The 25,328-nt window shown below is 40.0% G+C and overlaps 1 protein-coding gene and 1 long non-coding RNA gene across 2 annotated transcripts; one reads left to right on the top strand and one right to left on the bottom strand.

Moving 5' to 3' along the window:
* Positions 1-1,093: 1,093 nt before the first annotated feature.
* Positions 1,094-3,443, top strand: LOC115521109. The gene is made up of 2 exons (XR_003970958.1): positions 1,094-2,573; positions 2,991-3,443. It is a non-coding gene; the product is annotated as an uncharacterized LOC115521109 (long non-coding RNA).
* A 17,906-nt stretch (positions 3,444-21,349) lies between these two features.
* LOC115520295 (high mobility group protein B2-like) lies at positions 21,350-22,012 on the bottom strand. Its single transcript, XM_032593971.1, is given in 2 exon segments — positions 21,350-21,552; positions 21,554-22,012. Coding segments are annotated over 2 exon segments (627 nt in total). The 3' UTR covers positions 21,350-21,384.
* Between the last annotated feature and the right edge of the window lie 3,316 nt (positions 22,013-25,328).

Below are 25,328 nucleotides of genomic sequence, written 5' to 3' on the forward strand. Positions count from 1 at the left end.
CGGCGGGAGACGACACCCCGGGCACTGGCGGAGCCTCGGGGATTTCTCGCGCGTGCTTTTTTTTTTGGCCGGGTGTGGGTGCACCAGAGTGAATGAAGAGCAGAGGTTACGAACCAGCCGGCCAGACGGAGCTGGGAAGCCCAAGCCTGCAGGACGACGCCAACCCAACTGTTAGGCTGGAGAACGAGAGGGGAAAACAATCACTTTTAAATGAATCCCTCCAACTCCTGGATGGGCTGATGTCAGTCTCCGATCGCCTTCTGGGAGCTAGACTGAGCCCCCAGACGCCGTGCCAAGAGCCTCGGGTGAGCGCTCAGAAATGTCCCTGCGACTCCGACCGGTCCGGCCCCAAGCCCGACAACTTGTAGAGATGCATCAATCAGTTTGAAATGGGAAAAGAGGAAGAAAAGAGAGATCGCAGGAGCGAGTGGCACCTCCCCGCTGACTACATCAGAAAACCTTCCCGATCCTCCTGCAGCTGCTCCTCTTTCCCTCCTTGGGCACAGCAGCAACAAGAGGTGAAAACCACCAACCGAATCCTAAAACCTCTACCAGGCGGGAAAATAAACTTGAGTGCAGCAGCAGCAGCAACAGCACGAACAGCCCGGGAGGGATTGAAATGACTGGCGAGAAGTGGAAAGAGGTAAAAGTCAGTTTTGCAAAAGAGAAAAAAAAAAAAAAGAGAGAGAGAGAGAGAGAAAATGCTTTATGGGAAAAATCTTCTCGGGCACGCCCCCTCGTTAATGACCTGCGTGTAAAGCCGACAGCAGAGGCGACCCAGCCGCAGCAGCAGAAGCAGCAGCAGCAGCAGCAGCAGCCGCCGCCGCCGCCGCCGCACCGGAGCGCAAGGCCGCGCGCGTGAACGTGGACGTGGGCGGCGCGGTGATTGGGGGGGGGGGGACGCCCAGGCGTGTAGCGCAGGGCACGGGGCAGGCGGGCGGCGCGAGCTCTGGTGTGAGCTCCGGTCCTAGCAGGGGGAGGCGCCGCCAGCCCGCGCCCAGCCAGCGCTGCTGCCGCCGCGGCCCGGGTCATGTGGGCTGCTTTTTTTTTTTTTTTTTTTTTTTCCCTTCCCTCCCCAAGCAGTTTACTTGGAAAGCGGGGGGTGGGGTGGGTGGCTGGAGCAGCCAGTCAGGGAACGGCCTGCTGTTTGCTTACAGGTCGAGGTTTTTTCCTCTCTCTTCACTCCAACAGGATTGGTTTGTTCCACGAGAAAGAGGCGTTTTCTTAATCTCCTCCCTTCCCCACGCCTCCTATCCCCCTCCCCGGCCCCACCTTCCAGAAACCTGACTAATTGAATTACTGGGAGTGCCGAGGCGCCCTCTCCTCCGCCCGAACCCAGCAGCCGCGCGTAACCCTTTGGATGCTGAATTCCGTCTGGGCTGAGGAATGATTTGACATCTTTTTACCTGAGAGTGAGGGCTTTCAGTTACAATGGGACCGGTTCCCACCCTGTAGCCGGCGAGCCAAAATCTGTCTCCCAGGCCCCGCAGGTGACATGAAGTCCCAGCAGACAGACTGGCAGGGAGCCTTAATGAATACGTGTTCTTGTAAATCTCTGCCCTGTTCACAACGTGCATTACCCGGCGCTGGGTTATCTTGGAAACCTGAGCTTCTCTCAGGTGCCTTTCAACTCGCCTCTTCCTACCAGGGACTTAAAGGTTCACGAACAGGAAGCAAGACTTTTCTTTACAGTGATGCTCTGAAAACACGTTTGTTGTTGTTTTTTTTTTTTTTAATTTTTAATTTTTTTTTTTTATTGAGAGAATCACAGTATAAAGTGATTACAATTCAATGCGATCCTTCAGAAGGAAGGAAATGAATGCGGCAGGGGAGTCCATCAGAAATACCTTACACCTTTTGCATTTCAACCCCGAGGTTGCTTCGCTGCCCACTCCCCGAAGGATAAAGTCTTTGAACGAACCCTATGCGGGAAGAATCGGAGGTCGGGATAGGAGTTGCTTTATTATTGGAAAAGGCCTCCCGTTCCCGGACCTCTAGAGCAGGTTGCAGCTCCTTGGTCCCCGGCGGCCACCGAAGTACGATCGCTTGACAGAGAGACAGTCCCCGGCGCTTCGGGACGCGTCCTCCTGTCCTCTAGCGCCCGGGAAGACAGCCCGGAGCCCGGCGCTCTGGGGCACCAACCCCTGGAGACTTGCCCTTGCGGGGCTCCGAGGGCTCGGGCCTTCATGGTATTATTCCCTCCTGCTCTCTAGGGAGTTTGCTGCCTCTGTGGGAAGGGCTGATCCCAAGAAAGCAAGCAGTTTAGTTTTGCTTTCAAACCTTCCTGTTTCTCCCTTTACTTATTAGCCCAATAAAATCAAATATCACGTCCTCCCTCCTGTCTTTACAGTTTTCTAACTCAGACTTGCCAGGCGCTTCGAAGCTGTTTGGAAGCGTCCAGACGCCCTCCAGTGGTGGGCCTGAAGTCCGCACCCAGCGGGGGTATTGCCTGCATCTCAGCCCGGATTGAGTTCCATGGAGAAACTGGGGTCAAGATCAGTAACGACTTGAAGAGAAAGCAACAGCTCACATCGGCATGGAACTACCTGGACGTAATGAGCTCTTGCCTAAAAGTTGAGTCGTTTCTCAGTTGCAGAAATTTTTCCTACCTGAAAAGATCCTGAAATTTTCCTAGGAAAGTAATTCCTCTATTTATGACTAGGTATAAATTGCACCCTGTGTAATTATAGACTTCGTGACAGACCACCCCAACAAACCAACCACCTTCCTAATTAAAAAAAAGAAGAAAATTCGGCGTATTAACACAAATGTTTGTCTGCCATTTCTATATTTCACAAAAACTCCAGGAGTGAGAAAGAAGTTGGAAAACCAAAGCCAATAGATTGAAGGATAAGCAGTTAGTTTTTAAATCAAATTTTTATTTAAAACTTTATTTACAAAACCCCCTTATGCCCCCCCCCCATCTGCAATCTTGCTGATGTTCAAGTTCTTGGCCTGTTTTATGGTACATTTGTTTTTTTCCTTTGCAGGGATGATGCATCTCTTAGCCTTTCTGAAGGAGCTGTACTAAGTGCTCAGATGACTGAGGCAGTTTTGCAGGAAATGTTCAGGACTCTTTTAAGGGACATGTGTAGCTTTAGGAAGAAGAGAATTCACACTCCTGTCTTGGGGAAAATGCTGATCCTCATCAGAAAGTCTTTTTAGTCAGGGAAATATCAGGTATCAGGGAGTTAGCAAGCTGGCTTCCTGTGGTGTCAAAGCCAAAGGACTAAAGAAAAAGAAATTATATCCAGTTATTTCTATTTGAAACTCATACTGCAAATGTGAAAATTCAACATATCAAAAGAACGTAGATGTCCTAATATTTTCAATATCTCTAATTTGCTTAAAGTCTGGATAATCCAATTTTAAACAGAAAAAAAAATCATACGTTATGGTCTTAAAATGATTCAAGGAGTTGGAATAAAAGATACTGGAATTTACAACTGTTTCAGAATATAACTCAAATGTCTCTGTAAAATAATTCATAAAACAAATGCCTCCTTCTGGGATGATATACCTAAGTAATTATTGTTATTGGAGTAACTAAGCAGCAATGTGATAGATACATACTTAGATAGAAGGACTTTGAAGAGCTGGACTTTGAAGACCATACATTCATCGCTGGACAATTTGACTTTGTCTCTTCAGGGAAATATTTAAGTGATTTGAATTTATACAAATCAGTATTGTATAAAATAGCCATATTATGATCACCCCAGTGTTACAGGGGCAATGACTCTTAATCAGGCTTAATCAGGTAAATAGCATTCTGCCAAGTGTAGAAGAAGGTTGAGTTATGACAGAAAGAAAACAGCAAGTGAAATACCTGGAGGAATAAAAGGGTAGCGAGTGTTCCAAAAGCTTTGCATTAACAAGACTTGAATGGGGTTGTAAGGAGCTGAGACCTGAAAAGTCTGTTAAGAATGGACTGTAAGAGGATTTAACTGCAATCTTAAAATGTTTGAATTTACAGCTACAGGCAACCAAATGTACTGGTGGTTTTAAGACAAATAGCAAGCAAGTATCATTACATCTCAAAATACAAACGGGTGGATTTATTTACATGCTTGTTTATGTATTTATTCATTATTTTGGCCTTGAACTGTCTAGATTGGTGTTCTAATCTTGGCTACAAATTAGAGTCACCTAGGGAGCTTTTTTAAAAAGAACACCATCAGGGCCTCACTTCCTGTTCCCACTTTTCTGTAATTTTTAGAAGCTCTCCAAGGAATTCTAAGGAGCATAGAGAACTGAGAATCACTGAACCAGGTAATTTATTTTTACCTTAACTACTTTAGGATTTCAGGCAGAAAGTAAGTTCTATACTTATTTGTCTAAAATGTTTCAACTAACCATCAAGGCAAGAATGTTGATATTTTAGAGAACTGAACTTTATGATCCTCTCTATTCAAATGAAGTGAACCTTTCACAGGCACCTGGGTGGCTCAGTGAGTTAAGCATCTGACTTCAGCTCAGGTCATGATCACGGTTCCTGAGTGCACACCCCATGTCAGGCTCTGAGCTTACAGTTCAGAGCCTGGAGCCTGCTTTGGATTCTGTGTCTCCCTCTCTCTCTGCCCCTTCCCTGCTCATGCTCTGTGTCTCTCTCAAAAATAAATAAACATTAAAAATAATAATAAAATAGTTTTCACATGGCAGGAAAGAGAATGCCATCTCCAAGATGATATGGGTTAATCTTTCTTGGACTAGTTTGGTTGAAGTAGAGTTCTGCTGGGTCAAGTGTCCAGATGAATAAACAAAACAAGCTGGTAAATCAAACCCCACAGTCCACAGGGGCGCCTGGGTGGCTCAGTCGGTTAAGCATCCGACTTCAGCTCAGGTCATGATCTCGCGGTCCGTGAGTTCGAGCCCCGCATCGGGCTCTGTGCTGACAGCTCAGAGCCGGGAGCCTGTTTCAGATTCTGTCTGCCTCTCTCTCTGACCCTCCCCCGTTCATGCTCTGTCTCTCTCTGTCTCAAAAATAAACATTAAAAAAAAAATTAAAAAAAAAAAACAAACCCCACAGTCCACAGACTAAGCAACTCTTGCTTAATACAGTAAGTTAGAACTGACCCCCAGAAGATATAATAAAGGAAATAAACTCAAGAATAAAGATTAAGGAAATAACAATTAGACACAAAAATTTCTAACAGATGACTAACATAATGGTAATTAAGCTAACCCTGCTATTTAACATCCTAGAACATTGAGGATTCATTCCAAAGCCCCAAGAAACCCAGGTTCTATCACCAAACTGTCACCCAGTTATCCTGCCTGTACACTGAAGTTACTTAATAAAGACTTTGCCCCTCCTCACACCTTTTTATAACCAGTTTCTCAGAATCTTTAGAAATAACTACTTGCTAGCTTCTCTCTCCTTGGAGACCTAGGGAAATGCTCCTTTTCTATTTCTAATCTAGGTGTCTCTTCTGTGTACAACCTAAAAGGAAAAAAAAATAGAACAAAACAAAACAAAAAAGCTGTCTGCTAGAGTGTCGCGTCTCTACCTTCCGTCTTGTGACCAACTTCTATCATGAATTTTCCACTTTTCCTCATTCTTTCTTTACTTTGCTGGTGCTTCCTGGAGTTTGTTTCATAGCATCCCTTCTCTTAAAGTCTCAGGATAAGTAGAAGCAGTTTTACAAGTTGCTGCAATATTCTTAAAAAGGCATTTAAAAATTTTTTTATTTATGAACTGTTGTTGTTTTGCCTGTTTCAAAACATAGGTTAAGTAAGATCCACCTAGCCAACTTTTTAAACATACAGAAGTTTGGGCGGTCATTTTGATAAACAACTAAACTATATAATTAGACACATATGTAAATATGTGTTATATTCCTGCATATCACAAATGAGTATGTGCTTACATGTAATTTAAAAAGAAGCAAACAAGAACTAGTTGATTCAACCAATTTCCACATCACTTTTTGTTATCTAAACTTCACTCTGTATACCATAGAGTTATGTGACCGATTTTCAACCATAAAGCTGAAATTGGTAGGTGATTTTATTCCCGGAGGAAATTTTCGTGGTGTCTTTACTATTTGAACTGTGTGTACCTTTCACTCTCCTGTATTTCCCCCCTTCGAATTTTTAAATAAAAATCACAAAATAAAATGTATCTACATTTTACAAATCAAATCCATCAACCAGCATAAAGTATACTGTCCTAAAATGTTCTTTGTGAATTGTTAAATAATACCACATTCTTTGCTTAAATGAATATACATGACAATGAATGTATATCACCAAAAAAAGTTTGTATTCATATTTTATTACAATGGCAATCATAGACATCTATAGCATAGCTTTATTTAAATAAAAATAATACAAATAACCTATTCAGAAACAAAGTTAATCTGCTTTTTCTCTGTATTCACACTGATAATTAGGATATGTTCATCCCATCAGCCCCATCTACCATCATCCAAAAAGCAAGTAAGTATGCATTGTTATATTCTTTTACTTGTTTAGAGACTCAAAAGAAGCTAAAGTACCTTTATTGTTTATTTCATATATATGTATAGCATATATAGAAGCATGTAAATATAGATAAAGAGAGACAACTTGTTTTTTAATCAATTTTCACCCAAGACTTTTGTCAACTTCTGGGAGAATTGTGTTTAAATACAAGTAAAAGATATAACCCTTAGTCAGTGAATATGATTTCATAAAATAGGAAATGCTGTCTCTAAGCCTCTTTTTAGCTTGGGCCTTACTTTTCCCCCTTCCAGATCTAAACTGGCTGAGCAAAGCAAAGTGTAGAATTATGGCAAATTAAGAAACTCTTTCCTCAAATTATATGCATTTTTTCAGATAAAAGTGGAGGGATTTGGGTCCTCATATTTTGGAATGTGGATTTTGCTTTGTAGTCACCTAAAGAATTGTGTCAGGAGGTTTTTTGTTTTGTTTTTGTTTTGTTTTTTTGTGGTTTTTGTTTTGTTTTGTTTTCGCTTCTCTTGGCCACCTTAGAAATAATCTTTTAAAATATACTATTAATTTTAGGAGAAAAGTGTCCTTTTACAGCAAATTTATAACTCTATTCTGAGACTTCCAAATACCTTATGCCAACATTATAAATTTTATTGTGATGTTGTAAAGTTACAGTTAAGGTACAATTCTTTAAAAGCATTTAATAGTTATAAAGCTGGTCACCATAGGAACCACTATAACTTAGGATCTTAGAATGTCAGATGATAATGCAGAGGATTATTGGCCAAAACTTCTTTTAAATGAGAAATATCTAACTGAATTGGTCATTTCTAAACTCAAGTCTGGGGAGGAAAGTGTGCTCTTAAAATGATGGCCTTCTAATCAGAGATGATCATTCTCCATTTCTGTTAGTCTACCTTTTTTTTTTTTTGGCATATGCTGTCTACTAAATTAAATAGGATTTATTGGCCAGCTAGATTCTGAATTGCTCTCTTTTCCTGTGGATTAGGAGAGTGCATTTCTTAGCCCTTTTCCTTGAAATCCACCTGGATCTTTTTATGTGGACTATCTAGTATTCTGCACACTTCCAATGCTTAATAAATATTACATTACAATATTAGCATAATAATAAATCATCTTAAAGTACTACATGGGCTATTAAGTGAGATCCTATTCAGTTTGAGCCAAGATATCAAAAAAGTTTTATTTTCTCTATACGCATACAAAGTAATTTTAAGACTCTCTTTCCATGAAATGCCCTTGCATCCATAAGATGTCTACATATTAAAAAGTGAAGTGTTGAAATGTGCATCTTCCATTTATGTATTTAATTTGTTCAGTTTATTAAGGGACCTGAATTTGCAATTTTAATAAGAAGAAACTTCGGGGCGCCTAGGGGGCTCAGTCAGTTGAGCGTCCGACTTTGGCTCGGGTCATGATCTCAAGGTCTGTGAGTTTGAGCCCCGCGTCGGGCTCTGGGCTGACAGCTCAGGGCCTGGAGCCTGCTCCGGATTCTGTGTCTCCCTCTCTCTCTGCCCCTCCCCTACTCATGCTCTGTCTCTCTCTCTCTCTCTCTCTCTCTCTGTCAAAAATAAATAACCATTCAAAAAAAATTTTTTAAAGAAGAAATTTAAAATTGGGCAGACAAAAATAGAAATAGTGCCATTTGTCAAGTAAATGCCCTTTTCCCCATGGCAATTGTAAAATCTTTATACAAGATTACCAGGCCAACACCTAGGTAGTGTTCCTTTCCAGTAAGAAGTTCTGTTTTGTCTGGGATTGGTTGTGTCACACAGACCTAGAGTAACAGCCACTGAAAACATGAGGATTTTCTTTACAGTTACAGAAACAAAAGTGAAGCCAAAAATATTCAATTACTACAATCTCATCCTAACTGGTTGCTTTGAGATAGGTTCTAGTTTGAAACTTCCATCAAGGCAAAAAAATGAAAATATTTCTCTTTCCAAAGGTATTGTTTGTATATGGTACATTTTATCTACCTATATGTAAAACAAAGAGGATAAAAATGATGCATCATCTGTGGTGGACAGCAAAATGGCCAATGTTCTTGCCCTGTTACAATATAACTTTGTAGTTCACCTTTCCCATCAATAGATGGAGTCTGTTTTTCTACTCCTTGAATCTGAGCTGACCCTGTGGCTTGATTTGGCTAACAGAATGTAGCAGAACAATGTTTTGCCAGTTTTGAACCATGCCTCAAGAGGCACTCAATTTTCCACACTTTATCTAGGAACCCTGCCTAATTGCCATGTGGACAAGCCAAAGCTAGCCTTCTGGTTGATTAGAGACACGTAGCTCCTTTACCGGCATGGTCCCTACCAATCCCCAGAAGCAGAGCTATCTAACTGATTGGCAGCTGCCAGCAGATGCATGAGAAATTCCCAGCTGAGGCTAGAAGAACTGTACAGCTGAGCCCAGCCTATACTGCCAACTCACAGAATCATGTTCTGAACAAATGGTTCTTGTTTTAAGCCAATAAATTTTGGGGTGGTTTGTTATACAGCAATAGATAACAGCTACATCTTCTTCTTAAATTATTGGAAATAAAATTTTGAATACTATTCAGCCCAAGTATATGTTATTCTTTTACAACTTTGATTTCCATTACTGAGGTACTTGGTGTTAAATCTGTAATTGGCAATCAGAATTTCCCAAATATTTCTAACAGGAATGTTTCTTTCTCCTACTTTACAAATTTCATAGAGATGATTCTTCTTCTTCTTCTTCTTTTACCAAAAACTTAACCTGGGACCCTAAATGAACACAATTCACATTCAGGCCCTTCTGATCCTCTTAGGATAATGCCATTTGGTTAGAAGAGCAAACATGAGCAGATGATTTGCCTGGAGGTAAATCATTCTTCTTCTAAGAACATGGTGCCCAGCAGGAAAAATGAAAAGGTAAAATCAAAGGAAGCTATGACTAGCTTCATCTCAAATCTCCACATCACTCACGACTATTGATTTAACATCATGGCACCTCCATATTTCAGCAGGAGGATCTGCCACGAGACAGAAGCTGTAGTGACCCTGTAAGGGTCATCTCGCTGTCAACCTCAAATTACAACATCTCTGCTTTTGGCTGACAGCCATGGCAAGGGCAGGGGAAGCACAGCTCTTTCGGTAGATAGAATAGATGTGTTTTAAGGAAGTGAGATACAAAGTGAAATTGTATATATCGAGTCTTATCTTCCTGTAAAGTTCTAAGTGGGAGGAGGGCTTTGTCAAGGTCCCTTAGGTGTGCTCCCTCTAAGTCTGGTTACTAGCCCAGCTTTATAATGTGCACCATGTAGGGTGGAGACTAATCCACAAACCCAAAGTTGTCTTTTCAGCATTCATTGTATTTTCATCCTCCACAGAAACCAAACCATTGACCACCCTTCCTTCCTGAGACTTTCTTATCTTTTGTTGTTATTCCATGTTTTCAGAATCCTCTTTTTTCATCTCCAACTATATTCTTCTGGCTGTCAACTATGAGTCACAGCCCAATGCCAGGCACATAGTGAATACTTAGTATTTGTGGAATGACTATCCATTCCTAAATATAGGTGTTTTCCTTAGCAGTTTTTTCCTTCTTCCCTAACATAATCTTTGATAATTGCATTCATACTCTCAGCTCCTATGACAGTCTCTTTATGGAAGTCTCCCAAGCCTTAGCTTTAGGTTCTAATGCTTTCCATCATCAGACCCACACTCCCAGCCTTCTCATTTACTTTTCTACATGACTGTACTCCAATACCTCCAAACCAGCAAGCCCCAGAAGTGTATCTGCTCATTCAATATACCCTTTTCCTGGCACTACTGGTCTCTAGCATGCCACAGTCAGGATACAGCCCATCATCAGTTCCCAAATGAGAACTGCTAGCTGACAGACTTGATAAAGCAGAGGACTCAATATTCCGTGAAGAATGCAAAAATTAGTTTCCTAATTTCTCATTTCTGTATCATGTTGGCTTCTAACTGGTCTCGGCCACCCATTCTTAGCCCTGTCCAATACCTGCTTCGTTCTGCAGTTAGAGTGATCTATTCCACAGAGAAACAGATGTCAACCTCCACCACTTAAAGGCTTCACATGCCTCACAAAATAAAGATAAAATTATCAATATGTCTATCAAACCCTGCATAAGCTGATGCCTCCCTTCCTCTCTAACCTCATCTCATAGAACCCTCCTCACACTCACTAACTCCAGCTACTCTGACCTTCTCCCATGTCCTTGAAGAAGCCATGCCTTTCCCTGTCTCTGGGTCTTTGCTTATGCTGTCCCCTTTGCCCGAAACATTTAGGCTCCCACCAGTTTAACTTGTATTCATCCTTCAAATCTCAGCTCAGATGTCACTTCCTTGGGGAAAGCTCTTCAGATCACGTAGAATAGAGGAGGATTCCTCCATATACCCACACGGCACTGAGTTTCTTTCCGTTGTACTACCTGTCTCTTGATTTAAATCATGTATTTGTGTGGCATTATGTCTGCTTCCTCTTCTAGCCCAATTGTTCAGGATCACCTCTCCAGAGCTCAGCATTGTACCCAGCACATAGTAGACTCTGTTAATATATATGGAATGAATGAATGAATGAAAATACCATACCAGTACTGACACTGTGTTTTCCTGCATGGTTTCCGTGAAGAACCAGATCTCAGAGTTATACACAGGCAGTGGGGATAAGAGGGAGGAAGTCAAGGGCCTCTAATGGATTCAGAAATGAAAGATTTCCCTTGAAAGTTTGAAGAAGAGAAGCTCCGTACAACAAACCCCAGCAAAAATATATAAAACTAACCTTAAGGAACAACGTGTTACCTAGAGCCAGACCTAACTTAAGGTCTCTCCATTTCTAAAGAAGGAATACACCAACCTCAAAGGGAGCCAGTCAAAAATGGAACAAAGGAAATGAAATGAACTGAGGCATATTAGCAGTTCTAATCCCCAAGTAGTGATGGGGGTAGGGGTTGGCAGGTAAATCCAAAGGGCTCCCCCCAGTTGTCTCCCCACAACACCATTTAACCCACATAATGTCCTCCTTTGCTTTGAGATCACCAAACAAACTTAATAATTTGCCTCCCGTGTAGCTTGACATTCATTCATTCATTCATAAATTTATTAAGCATCTAATAATAATGTTCTATATCTTGAGAATGCAGTAGTTAGCAAGACAGAGTTGGTCCCTGCCTTCATGGAGCTTAAAATACAGTCTTTTCAAATGACAAGAAAGCAATAAAAGTGTTGGGTTCCACAATGGACTCATACTGCCCACTTGCCTAAAATCCTTTCTTTGGAGAAACTCTCCTTCTCTTATCCTTCTGATCCTGATGAAGCTATCCACTGCCACAAATAATATAGCATGCTACATCAACACTACACCCCTATCACCAGTATAGGGTCAATCAAACAATCAGGGTTCTTGCTAGATTTGTAAATGGAATTGGGATTAAGAAGGCTTCTTTGGGGATTTTGAATTATGCAGATATAGATTCAGGGCTGACAGCAACCATCTTTCCTACTCTGGGAAGTAGGACTGCTAAGCTTTAACAAATAAGACTACAACAGGATCCGTCTGGATGTTTTGCTAAGAATCCAAGGCGGAGCAGAAACAGAGAGACCATCAGAAGGCCTCACGTTAAAGATGGAATCTGTTCTCAAACAGTTGCTATTATCATTAATTACATCATATGTATATTAGATAAGTTCTATATGTCAGGATTTCAGGATTACTATATACTTTCTTACTTTTAAATTAATTATTTTTTTTTTCTTTCCTTAGTAGCACCTGACTTTGAAGCCCAACACCACATGGTTTCAGGCTAAGGACATGGTAATGGAGAGATTTAATATCAATAAATGATCCTTCTCCCAGGATTTTTGTTTTAGAAGCATCCAAGAAACAAGAAGGAAGATTTTAAACATCATCCTTGTTCCCTGATGTCACAAGTCAAGAAACAAGCCCCCTGCAGCCAGAGGGCAATTTGGTTGCTGGTTCCTGTGCAGGTGAATTATGGCTTAACGAATAACAAAAAAATTTGAATTACTAAATAACTTACACTGAAAAAAACAAGAAGGGAGGAAAGATGCATGAGCTTAGGGAAAGGATTTTATAATGTACCCCAGTCGACTCAATGATAAATGTACATAATTAATCATAGACACCATTTTGGCAAATGATATTTTTAAATGATAGAGGCAATTATCTGTACAATTACATATGCACAGGAATGCATTATTTTCTGACTTTCAACAAGCAGCTTACCTTATAGAATAAGTAAGGAAGAGTCTTACTCACCTAATTTAGCATCCTAATTTGTAACCTCAATCTAAAGAGGACTTTTTCTGGTACTTAGAGGAGGTTCAGAAAGGAATATAATGATACTGGTATCTTGGTTCCACTATTAATATCTTTGTGTACTATTTAATCACATAAGCTTCAAACCACAAAATATAAGTTATATATTCTCTCTCCTGCACTCTTTAAAGGAATAAAATAATTTTCCAAAGGGCTTTCCAGTAAATATCCTGGAAACAAATAGACAAACTTGTGGAAATGAAAAAATATTTGCTACTCTATACTAAACTATTCTCTCTAGTGAAATGAGAGAGAAAATTTCAACAGCTATGGTAAGCAATGGTGTTTTTTTTTTTAAACACAGACTCTGCTGTTTCTTTAGCCTGATGGTCTTATCTATAAAGTCAGTATGGCATGGTGAAGGGGTCAGTGTGGACTCAGACAAATGTAGTTACAAATCTGGCCCTGCAATTTACTATGATTGTAACCTCGATAACCTCGAGCAAGTTCCTAACATTGCTAAGCCTCAATTTCTTTGTAAAAGTGAGTTCTATCATAGCAATCTTATAAAATATGCTGTGAGCAGTACACAAGATCATGTTTATCAAGTAACTGGGCTAACATCAGGGATTCAACATGTGTCCAGTTCTGTGGGTGTCATTAATGTTAAGTCCTCCCCTCCAATGAAGTTCTTTAATATCTTATCCTTCTAAAATAAATCATGTCATCCTATCATTCACTCATTCTACCACGTGTATTGAGTGCTGTGCATATATACAAGATGTCAGGATATAAATGAAAGTCATTTTTGAATTTTTTTTCATGTTTATTTATTTTTGAGAGAAAGACAGAACATGAACAGGGGAGGGACAGAGAGAGAGAGAGACAGAATCTAGAGCAGGCCCCAGGCTCTGAGCTCTCAACACAGAGCCTATGCGGGGCTCAAACCCACGAACTGTGAGATCATGACCTGAGCCGAAGTGGGACGCTTATCGAATAAAAGTCATTTTGGATATAAGTAGGGAAAAGGTGGATTATTCAGAAAAAGGGTTGGAGTGACTGGTTGGTAATTTCTATCTCTAACTCACATGGCCTAAAACTGTGTTGTCCAATACAATAACCATTAACCCCATGTGGCAATTGAGTACTTGAAATATGCTATTTTATGTGGAGATATATTAATATGTAAAATATAATCCAGATCTTGAAAACTCAGTTAAAAGAAAAAATTCCAAAATATCTCATTAAATTTTTTGCATATTGATTACCCATTGAAATGATAATATTTGTATATACTGGGTTACATAAAATATACTATTAAAATGAATTTCATCTCCTTCTCTTTACGTTTTTAATGTAGCTACTAGGAAAATTAAAATTGTGTTGCTCACAGGGGTGCCTGGGTGGCTCGGTCAGTTGAGGTGCCGACTTAGGATCAGGTCATGATCTCACAGTTCGTGGGTTTGAGCCCCGCTTCGGGCTGGCTGCTGTCAGCGCACAGCTTACTTCAGATCTCTGTCTCCCTCTCTTTCTGCCCCTACTCTGCTCTAGCTCTCTCTCTCTCTCTCTCAAAAATACATAATACAATTGAAAATAAAAATAAAATCTTTAAAAAAAATTGCATTGCTCCCATTTGCGGATAGCACTATGTTTTTATTGGGCAGCATTGATCTAAATATTTACAACAAGAGAGGAAGATGAATGGGAAGGAGGGAAGGAAAGAGGGGGGAGGGACAGAGGGAGGAAGGAAGAAAAAAGAAAAAGAATCTTGGAGAATTAAAAGATATAAGCCTTAAAAGATGTTACAGTTGAAAAGTCCTTTCTATGCATAACACCAATGGCAGAAAATCTAAGAGACTGAGATCCAGTGCTTATAGCACAATGCCCAGCACTTAGCAAATGTTCAGTAAATGCCAGCTTGTATTATTTATAATGACCACCTCTCTTATTTTAGGCAACATACTAGGTGCTAGAGTTACAGTGATAAAACAATCCAGTGTATTGAGGAATACTCAGCCTAATAATGAATACCAACAAGAAAAATTTTTGCAAACTTCTATATTTACATTATATTTTTGGACCTGTAAAGATATTATGTTTTAATTTTCTTTCAAAGAATGTGTACATACCTCTCCACATCTGACCCTAATTAGAACGAGAAACAATAATTTCTGTTCCGTGACTGTGAAAATTAACAGTAGTGGGATATTAAAAGGCATTTTTAGTTCCTTTGGCAAAACTTTCATTTTTTAATATACTGTAAATGTGTTCGGTAACAAAAATTAATTTAGAACCACTGGCATATATTTCTGTATCATACATATCATTCTCACACAAAATGATTCCTGAATCCTTCCACAATACTTCATAACACCTATCTAGGACCCTCCATGTAATTATGCTTGTATATATGTATATGTAAATACGTTTACATACAAATATGCAGAGCAAATATGTTCATTTTTGAGCAGTCACAGCATTCCCCCCTCCTCTTCCACCCCCAGGCTCCAAGAGGAAGGAGTCTTGCGGCTCAGACAGCTTCAGGCCTGGCCTTTTGTCGTGCTGATTAGAATCTGAGCTGAGCTGCTGGATTTACATCTTAAAGGAAAAGGAGCCCTGGCCCCAGCAAAGGCTCCCAGAAAGGAGGAGGAGGAGAGAATTAAAGGCTTCCAAGAGGGAGTTGGGAAGCAGAGTTTGGGGGAGTGGAGAGAGAGAGAAAGGAAAGAGAGAACAGTTACCTTGGTGAACCGCACTAAGTATTGAGATGTGAGATGAAATTGAAATACTGGGCTATTGATAAGGGATGCGGTCCTGAGATTTTACCAGTGAAGAGAGAAGGCAGACTGAAGGCTGGCCGAGGGTTATATAATCCCCTGGTGATTTTCTGAGAGGCTGAAATGAGGATTTAAAATGCTTTTCATTAATTCTTGCCTATTCGACTGGTGTTTCTACTGGCTGTGTAACCACTGACACTGTGGTGAGAGCAGTTCTGTTAAATTAATTAAACAAGGAGGCTGTTAGATGGATATGGTTCTAAAGCCCCAGCGGCCTACCAAAGCAACCAAGAACCTAAGCCTGTAAATGCCTCAAAGGAAATCAAAACGCTAAGGACAACTGATCACAACCAACCAACCAGACAAGAAGCTATAGCTAATCAAATAATTTCCTTTCTTTGCGTCTACAATTTCTTTTTTTTTTTTTTTTTAACGCTTATTTATTTATTTTGAGGGAGGGGACAGGCAGTGGGAGAGGGAGAGCAAGGATCCCCTGCAGGCTCAGCGCGGTCTATACAGAGCCCCATGGGAGCTTGAACCTATGAACTGAACTGCCAGATCATGACCTGAGCGAAACCAAGGTTCCCATGATTAACCAACTGAGCTCCCCAGGTGCCCCGCTTCTGTAATTTCTTTATAAAAGTCTTTCCTGAACTCCTGCCACAGGGTGCTTGCTCCTAACCACCTCTGGTTCAGCCCTGCCTCACTCCAATCGATTTCTACTCAAACTCTTACAGTTTTTAATATGCCTCAGTTTATCTTTTAACAGTTCAAAGCAGCCTGGCTTTCTCTGGGTTCCATGTATTACTTCAGCAACTGTCCTGAAAGTGAAGTCTGTGGGTTCCTTTGTAGCACAGCTGCAGCTGTGGTGGTTTCTAGTGCCTTGCCCCAACAATTGCTCCATAAATGTGGGTTAAATGAAAAATCTGAGGGTCTGAGGATAGATTCGATGTTGCCATCTCCAAACACTAAATAGGCACAGCAACCAACATATTGAATGTGTCTGTATGGCTCTAGGTAGTGATAAAGCACTAAGCCAAGCACGACTTCTTCCGTCTTCAAGTTTGGGATGCCAAGAGCTGAAATAGACCTGGTTCACAAGTTTTGTTCAGGTTTTGTTCTGTTTTTCTTTCTTTCTTTTTTTTTTTTTTTAATATTCAATTATTCCTGGCAAGAAATACACATTCTCAGCTTAAATACACAAGCTCACTTTACTGCAGCCCATACCTCCTCCTGCCCCAGAATTGGGGCTGGGGGAGCAGTGGAAGCAGGGGGGGAAATGTCCTAGTTTCAGGGTGCTCTCTCCATCTTGTCAGCATAGGCAAATACTGGGGAGAGGGAGGAGAAGGTATGGTCACCTAGAAGCCTGGGAAAAAATGTTGCGTTCCGGGTTGGTAGCACATTAGAATCACCATGCACCTTTAAAAAAAAACAAAAAACAAAAAACAAAAAAACAAACAAAAAAAACCCACCCTTGTTTAGGCCCAATCCATAATAATTAAAATTGAATTTCTGGGCATCTGTAATTTTTTTTAAGTCCCTGAGTGATTCTGAAGCACTCTCTCCTTCATCCTAACCAAGCTTGAGTCTCCACTTTCTACATCCCAACACTGTAGGTTCAGTCATGGGCCTAGTAGTCAGTAGCCTGGGGCCCTGAAGCTGAAGGGAGGTTCCTTACTTCCTCTCAGATTTTGCCGGTGTCTTGGAAAATTTTCCAATAGTTTCCTCATTCACTCTTGGAAGAGCCTAGATTTGGATGGTAAATTATATGGTCCCTCTACACTTATTGAACAGGAAAAGCCCAGCCCAGGTAGTATTTCCTGAGAACCCTTCCAGCAACAATTCGAATGTTCTTTTAGTCTCTTCCTTCCTCAAATGTCTTTCTTTCCAGTCCTTTCTTTCTCTTGCATCAGATAAGGCTTAAACACCCTCCAAACAATACATTTCCTCATTCTCCCCCCTCCCTCTAGCCCCAAGAATTTTTTCACCTTCACCTTCACCTTCACATTTGTAGACTACAGCTTAAAGATTTTATCTTGTTTGTCCTATTTGGGGGCAGGGAGAGAGGGAAGTAACCCCATGTTCTGTGTGGTCAGACCACCCCTTGCTTTTCTCCAGACCTTGAATGACTAGAAAGAAATGTCTATCAAACACCATGCTCCCAAAGAAATGGAAACTCACTAACGCATGAACCTCGGACTACTACAGATAGAAGAATGAGGGGCCCCATGGGTCTTCTAGATTCATCCAAATCACAGACTTTGCACAAAGGAACACAGAGGCCAGAAACTGTCCTCTTCCTACATCTTCCCTATCCTGACCTTTCTTCTGGCTTGACCCCACACTTTGGATCATAATGCCATATCTGATACTCCTTGGGTTTTGGTCATAAGCTTGCTTTTCCCTCTACCTTTGCTTTGCTTGTGTCCTAATTTTTGCACATTATAATCCTCCCTCCTTGGACCGACTCCTAGAGCTCTTCCTGGATTCTATATCCTGGATTCTGTTTCTAATTCTAGTGATTCCTCAAGAACACGGGCCAGGACTAGAAGCTACCGCTTGTGGCAAAGATGATACACAGTCCAATTTAATGACAAAGAGCTTCTGATGTAGCCATAAAGTCCTTGATTTTTCTTTATGTTTACTACCTGGATTGCCCTCTTCTCACCAAAGTCCAGAAGATTTCTTGACAGGGCCTGATCCGAGGAAGTGAATCTGTTTTCAGTCTCAGGTACTGTTCGTTTCATGACCCTCCCTTCTCCTTCCATTCAGTCACAGCTCAAACTCTGCATTCTCTTCATCACATTTCCTAGCACCCTCCTGAACTGCCTCAGCTCTCCATCTTCCTTCAAATATAAGTTGCTAAATTGGTTGATGAGCCAAAGACTGGGTTCTACTAACCACCAAATGTTTGTACCTGCAGAACTCATTTGTAATGGAGCAGGGGTTGCAAATTCAAAGGACACTGGGGGCAGCCTGGCTGGGTGACTGAGTGAAGCAAGCTGGGCAGGAATAGAGCAAGCTGGCGTGAGCCTGCCCTGGCAAAAGTGTCCAGCTGCCATTCTCCTGCAGTGAACTATTGCCATGGAGGAATACTGGTCCCAAATGCTCTTTTCTTTTTTTAAGAAAAAAGAGATATCCAGATTCTTGTGAGCAGTCTGTTCATTTTTTAAATATTGACAACTGATTTTTAAAAATCTAAATTAAATTCTATCCTGGCTAAACAGAACTCATCTGTGCCTAGGATCTAGTTCTCTGACTGCAGGTTTACAATGGCTTTTCTAGTGTATTCTCAGATAAACTTTTGCATAATGTGATTTTAAGAGGGAAAAATCATCTAAGTCAACCCAACATGAAATTAAAGGGTGTGAAATTGTAAAGGATATCCTGGAAATCTACAGATGCTGGTGTTTATGCATAAAAACAACAGTTGCAACAACAGGAATTCCTATTAGGTGACAAATGGCCACTTAAGAGCATCTTTTAATGAAAGGAGATTTTAAACATTCTATAAGAGGTCCACTGTGCATGCTTTTGTGCCTGAACACTTCATTTTTCATAAACAAAAAGCCTCTAATTGTCTTCCATTTTAAAACATCTTCGTCAGCAAAGATATTAAGGAGGTAGTTAGAGGGGAAAATAATGACACTATAAAAGTTGGCAGTAGAATCAGTTAATCTCTTGTCCCTTATGACAGTTTGCATTTTGAGTGACAACTAAGGTTTTCTACTTTACAAATGTGGTTGCTTTATTCTTGAGCAAGGTAATAATAAAAAAAAAACACATTATTTTCCACTATTACTGGACATTAACTTTTTAAAAAGTCAAGATGTAATGTTTTAATATTTCAACAAATGCAATACTTTGAAATGCAAAGTATTTCAACCTGGAATGGCAAAGATGGCTGTGTGACTAAAACTCTGGAGCATAATTTCTCAGCCTCAGTACTACTGACATTTAGCGTCAATTAATCTTTTGATGTGGAAGGCTGCCCTGTGCACTGCAGGCTTCTTAGCAGCATCCCTGGCCTCTACCTCCTAGATGCCAGCAGTACCCTCCCCAGCCCCCGTCTGAAACAATCGAAAAGTATCTCTCCAGATATTGTTAGATATCTCCTGGGGACCAAATTTGCCCCCACTTGAGAACCATTGCTCTAGACGAAATTCTGTACATCACAACTTGGATTTTGATTCTCCAAAAAAAGTCTTACAATGGTCTTCACACAACTGGAAAGAGTGGGAAAAGTATCAGTGCTGACTTCATGTAAGTCCTCAAGGGGACCGTAGAGGTTGGGGAGGGAAGTCTTTGAGACAAGAGCAGTGAGTCTATACTGACAAGAAAGTTGCTCTGGGAGGCAAACTGGGTCAGCCCTGGATGTGAAATCCACTCTTTTCCTTGACAATAATGCCTCCACAAGCAGGAACCTAATAGAGATCTATCAGGCTAGTCAGCAACATCTAGTAGATTCCAAACTACAGATGGGGAACTCCAGCCTTCCTCTGGCCAAGACTGAGGTGAAATTTCAACATTGTGAAAGATGGGTTGATACCGAATGGTTAGACATTTAATAGGGAATTCTTTTTTTTTTTTTTCTTTTCCATTTTGGAAAGAAAACATTTTTCCAGAAAAACATGAAAGGTTATAATAGTGGTTTGAAATCAGTAACTTTCAATTTTTCTTTGTGGTTATGGAAGAAATCATCAATTCCATTTCTCAATAGAACCTTACAAACACAGTAGGCCAAATGCCAGAGCAGAAATTAAATGGCTATGCGATCCTCGAGGGAAGACATACTTTAACTATGAAGTATTCACACCAAACCTTGAGAACAGTACACGAAAGAGAATGAGCTAGAGTATGTGGTGTTCACATTTGCTGTTTTGACGGCGCTGTTTGTCAAAATAACTACAATTTTCAAAGAAAAGTGCTTAATTTTTACTCTATTGCTTTTCTGTCTGGTAGGACCTATAAAGAATAAGTTCACTAACTTTTTGGTTGAGTTTCGGTTTACTTAACTTGTTTCACCAGTTAAATATTTCAAAATGGTATCTTCTAGTCTTCTTTTTATATTTTGTTAGCTTAAAATCTGTTTCGATGATACTGTGATGATGGACACGTGTCATTTTGCCAAAATCCATGGAAGGTACAATACAGAGAATGAACACTAATGTAAGCTATAGACTCTAACAATAATGTGTCAATACTGACTCATCAATAACATATGTATTACACTAATGCAAGATGTTAATGATTGAGGAATCTGGGACAGGGGTGTGAGTGGAGGTGGTTATAGGGGAACTTTCTACTCGTTGCCCCTATAAACATTAAACTTCTCTAAAAAATAAAGTCTATTAATTTTTAGAAGCCCATTTAATACATTTTATAATAAAAAGCCCAACAACATTACAATTCTGTAAGTATCTTTTAATTAGGCCTTTAAAAAATATAATATATATAATTTTATTACAAATTTTTTTTTTAAATGTAGGGGCACCTGGGTGGTTAGTTGAAGGTCTGACTCTTGATTTGGGTTCAGGTCACGATCCTAGGCTTGTGGGATCATGCCCTATGTTGGGCTGTGTGCTGAGTATGGAGCCTGCTTAAGATTCTGTCTCTGTGTCCAATGCCCCCACCCCCCGCCTCAAATTAAAAAAAAAAAAAAAATTAAACCACAAAATGCAACATCCTAAAAAAAAAACCCAAATTTACTATTGATATTAATTCCTACAAGTTTGCTGTGCTACAACACACAAATCAAGAAATTAATAAAATCTGTATGGTTTTTATACCGAAGCTAATATTGAGCCACACTGGAATTTACATTCTTAGCAAAACAGTTCCCTGAGCACACACTCCACACATATCATTACAGGATAGTCATTTATTCTTCATCTTCTTCATCATCCTCTTCATCTTTTTCCTCCTCTTCCTCATCCTCTGGTTCATTTTTCTTTGAATCTGTTGGTCTCCCAAGGCCCCTCTTTCCTGTTTCACTTTTGCCCTTGGCACGAAATGCAGCAATTTCCTTTTCATATTTCTCCTTTAGCTTTAGCTGCTTTCAGGTCATATAGTTGCTTACCTTCTTTGGCTGACTGTTCAGACCACATTACACCCCATTTTTTTGCAGTATCCCCAATGGATAAAACACAGTGTTCACTTTTGATCTTTGGATGATGTTCAGAACAAAACAATAAGAAAGCAGACGGAGACCTTTTAGGAGCATTGGGATCTTCTTTCTTTCCTTTCTTGTCACCTTTGGGAGAAACACAATTTTTCATCTGTGAGCAAGCTTTGTCATTTTTTACCATACCTTCAAATTTCGACTTTTCCTTTACAGACATGGTCTTCCATCTCTCTGAACATTTCTTGGAGAATTTGGTGAGATTGATAGAAGAGTCTGGATGTTTCTTCCTGTGCTCTTCCTGGTAGATCTGTATGAAAAAGGCATCTGAGGACATCCTGTCCAGCAGCTTGTTGGGGTCTCCTTTACCTATGGTGACAGACAGCATCTACCAGGTGGTGGCTTTTCCCGTGGAGGGGCAGGATCCACAGAGGCTCTGGTTTATCACTAATGCCATCCTCAGCCTCTTGTTTGGCAGAGTTCTCCAAGTCCTGCCGTGGACCACACCCCCCTTAATTAGGACTTTTGAAAATTTATCTGAGCCCCGCTTATTCACTGCTACAAGATGATTGTTCGAGATGAAGTAGAGAGAGGAAAAAGTTTTCTTCCTTGTCCAAGCCTGGCCACAGAGCACTCTAAGTCCAGCTCGTGGAAAATACTATTTGAGCATTGTGAACTGTGGGCCTCAAACTGAATTATATTTAAACATCTTCTTCATCTCGGTAATTTCATGTGCTTTTATGTTTTCTTCTCACAAAGTCACTTTTAAAGTAAAATCCACTCAGAATTGTTTATAATGCATTTTACACGATAGGCTAAATTTGTTTCCAATTAACAGCATATAATATTGGCTAGGGAAACTATAAGTAACGAGGAATCAGAGAGCTTTTTCATGGACTTTATCCATGTAACAGCAAACAAGTCATTGTGCTAAAATATATAGTAAATATGTTTTATCAGTGGCATTCTATTCACCCTGTCATAAAAATTATTGGTTCCAGTTTTAGTCTCTGCCATAATGGGAGATTTTTCAACATGGAAGTCTCTTGGATGATTGTGAGAGGGACGCTCACTAGTCACAGGAGGGCCCAGAGCAGAGCTTCATACCAGATGCTCTGAAGGAAGAGGGCAATCTAAAGAAAATCTTAATAATCCTGTATTCAGAGGATATAGAGTCTAGTTGGAAGGTAAGAACTTACATTTATCACAAACATTAAGAATATACCCAACGCAGCTAAGGGTAAATGCAACTGAACTCAAGAGTAAGCTAGAGTAAGCCAAAAAGTGTCGAATTCTTAGTGTTAGGAGGCACAGAACAAAGTTGTAAACTCACAGACTCTGGACTGCTAAAGACTAGGGTTCTACTCCATGTTGTGGAAGCCTGGGCATTTTACTTCACCTCTGTGGCTTTCAAATCCTGTATCTGTGGAGCAAAGCAAGGTGATGTCATGTCTTTTAGGAGGTAGATCCATGGTAAGTATGTAATAAGTGGTGGTTTTATCATCATGGTTAGGACAACGAATAAGGATAACAAAGTTATGTACCCTGAAGAAGGTACATGTTTCCAAGAAGGCGAGATATAGCTCTGTGGAAAGTAAAGAGATTTGATTTCAAGGTAAAAGTTTGTATTTCCAAAGCAGTAGGAAGGAACAAGTCACAATTTGAGGTAAGACTAAGAAAGGGAAGTTCCTTTGGGGGATTTATATGAAATAAAATCAATGCAGTGTTGACACCATTTAGGAAATAATATCTGAAGGTTCAGTAGAGGAGAGCAAAATGTAGAGAGAATCAGTTCAGGAGTCAGAAGACCTGTGTTCTAGACTAAGTTTTACCTTAAAGTCTTAATTCCTCTCCTGATTAACTCTGTGACTCTGGGCAGACCAAACCCTCTCTGGGATTTCAGTGTTCATCGGTGAAATTGGATGTGCGGTCTCTGAGGGTCACTCAAGACCTATGGCAAATAAGAATTTAAGTTCTTGGGCATGAAAGTGACATGATTAAACCAGGAAAACAGCTGCTCCTCAAGCTCTTTGTAGTATGTATCAGAATGGGAAACAGGCAGAGGAGGACTAAGATAGACAAAGAGGTACATTTACAAAGCCAGTCTCACAACAGGACACCAGGAAGGACTGAATGAATCTGTTAAGTTGGTGCAGGAATGGATATTAAGAGGCCCATGAGTTTGGAGAATGAAAATGGCATGAAAATTACTGAAATCAAGAGATAGTAGTTATTTGTAGAAGAAAGGGAACATAATAAGCTTATTTTTCAAAGAAGTTAAGTGTCAGGACATGGCAGGATATCATTAATATTGACTAATGAGCAATAAATTAGATTTAGTGATTTGATATAAGAATAGATTATATTACACATTTTAATTACCACTTTATCATTTTAAAGATTTTCTAAAAACTGATTATGAAATTCATATAAGTGCACAAAAGTCCAAAGATAGCCAAGACAAATTTGAAGAAGAAGAAAGAAACAAAGATTTGCTCCATCAGCTATCATGATTAATGTAGCACTATATCAACTAAAATAATGTGGTGTTAGGGGTGCCTGGGTGGCTCAGTCAGATGAGCTCTTGGTTTCAAAACTCTTGATTTCGACTCAGGTCATGATCTCAGGGTTTAAGCCCCTAGTCAGGGTCTGTGCTGGTAGGTAGGAGCCTGCTTGGGATCCTCTTTCTCTTCCTCTCTGCCCCACCCTGCCCACCCCTCCCCGCCCCCCCCCCCCCCCCCGGCCACTCTCATGTGCACGTTCTCTCTCTTCCAAAATAAATACATTTTTAAAAAATGTGGTGTTAGGGGAAGAGCAACATCTCAATGAATGGAAAAGAAGCCAGACTATCAAAGAATGGAAACACCTAATCTTACATCAGACTTCAGTGCATGCAGAGGTGACCTTAAAAACCAGCAAGCATTGTAAGTAGCTTCACCATCCATATGGAAAACCATAAAACTACCTCTCATACTTCAAAAAAAATTCTAAGTGAATTCAAGACATAAATGTGAACACAATAAATACCTTTTTATCATTTGTAGAGGGAAGGAGTTCTGAAACCAAGCCCAGAAAGTAAAAAGCATAAAGGAAAGACCAATTAATTTGACTGTTATTGTTGATAAGGTTATAAATTTGGAGAGCAATCTGGTAGCATCTAGAAAAGCTGAAGATGCATGTGTTTTAGACCCAGAAACTCCAATTTTGTTATAAACTTCAAAGAAACTTGAAGAGTTGTACATAAGAAGGCATGCTATGGAGTCTATAGTAGTGGAAGATTGGAAGCCACATACATACATATTAGAGGGATGGATAAGTAAATAATGATGGAACTTCCATACCTGTTAAATTTATCTAAACCTAGATCTACATGCATCAATATGGATAGAACTTAAAATACTACATGTCAATTATGGATTCATATACATGTAGTAAAATTATAGATAATAGATGGGCAGGGTGTATTCCTACTTCAGGATAGGAGTTATTTTGGAGAGAGGAGAAGGGAAATAACAACAGGGAGGGGAGTTAAACATTCTTCAACTGTATGTATCTGTGTATTTTTTTAACAATAAAGAAAATCTGAGTGATGAGTAATGAATATTTATTATATTACTACTTATATCTTTCTGTATGTTTGAAATATTTCAGAATAAAGAATTGGTGTTAGTAAGGTACAGTGGGAAATTTTTATCACTCTATAA

This window comes from Lynx canadensis, chromosome A1 (assembly GCF_007474595.2).
Source record: "Lynx canadensis isolate LIC74 chromosome A1, mLynCan4.pri.v2, whole genome shotgun sequence".
Lineage (NCBI taxonomy): Eukaryota > Metazoa > Chordata > Mammalia > Carnivora > Felidae > Lynx > Lynx canadensis.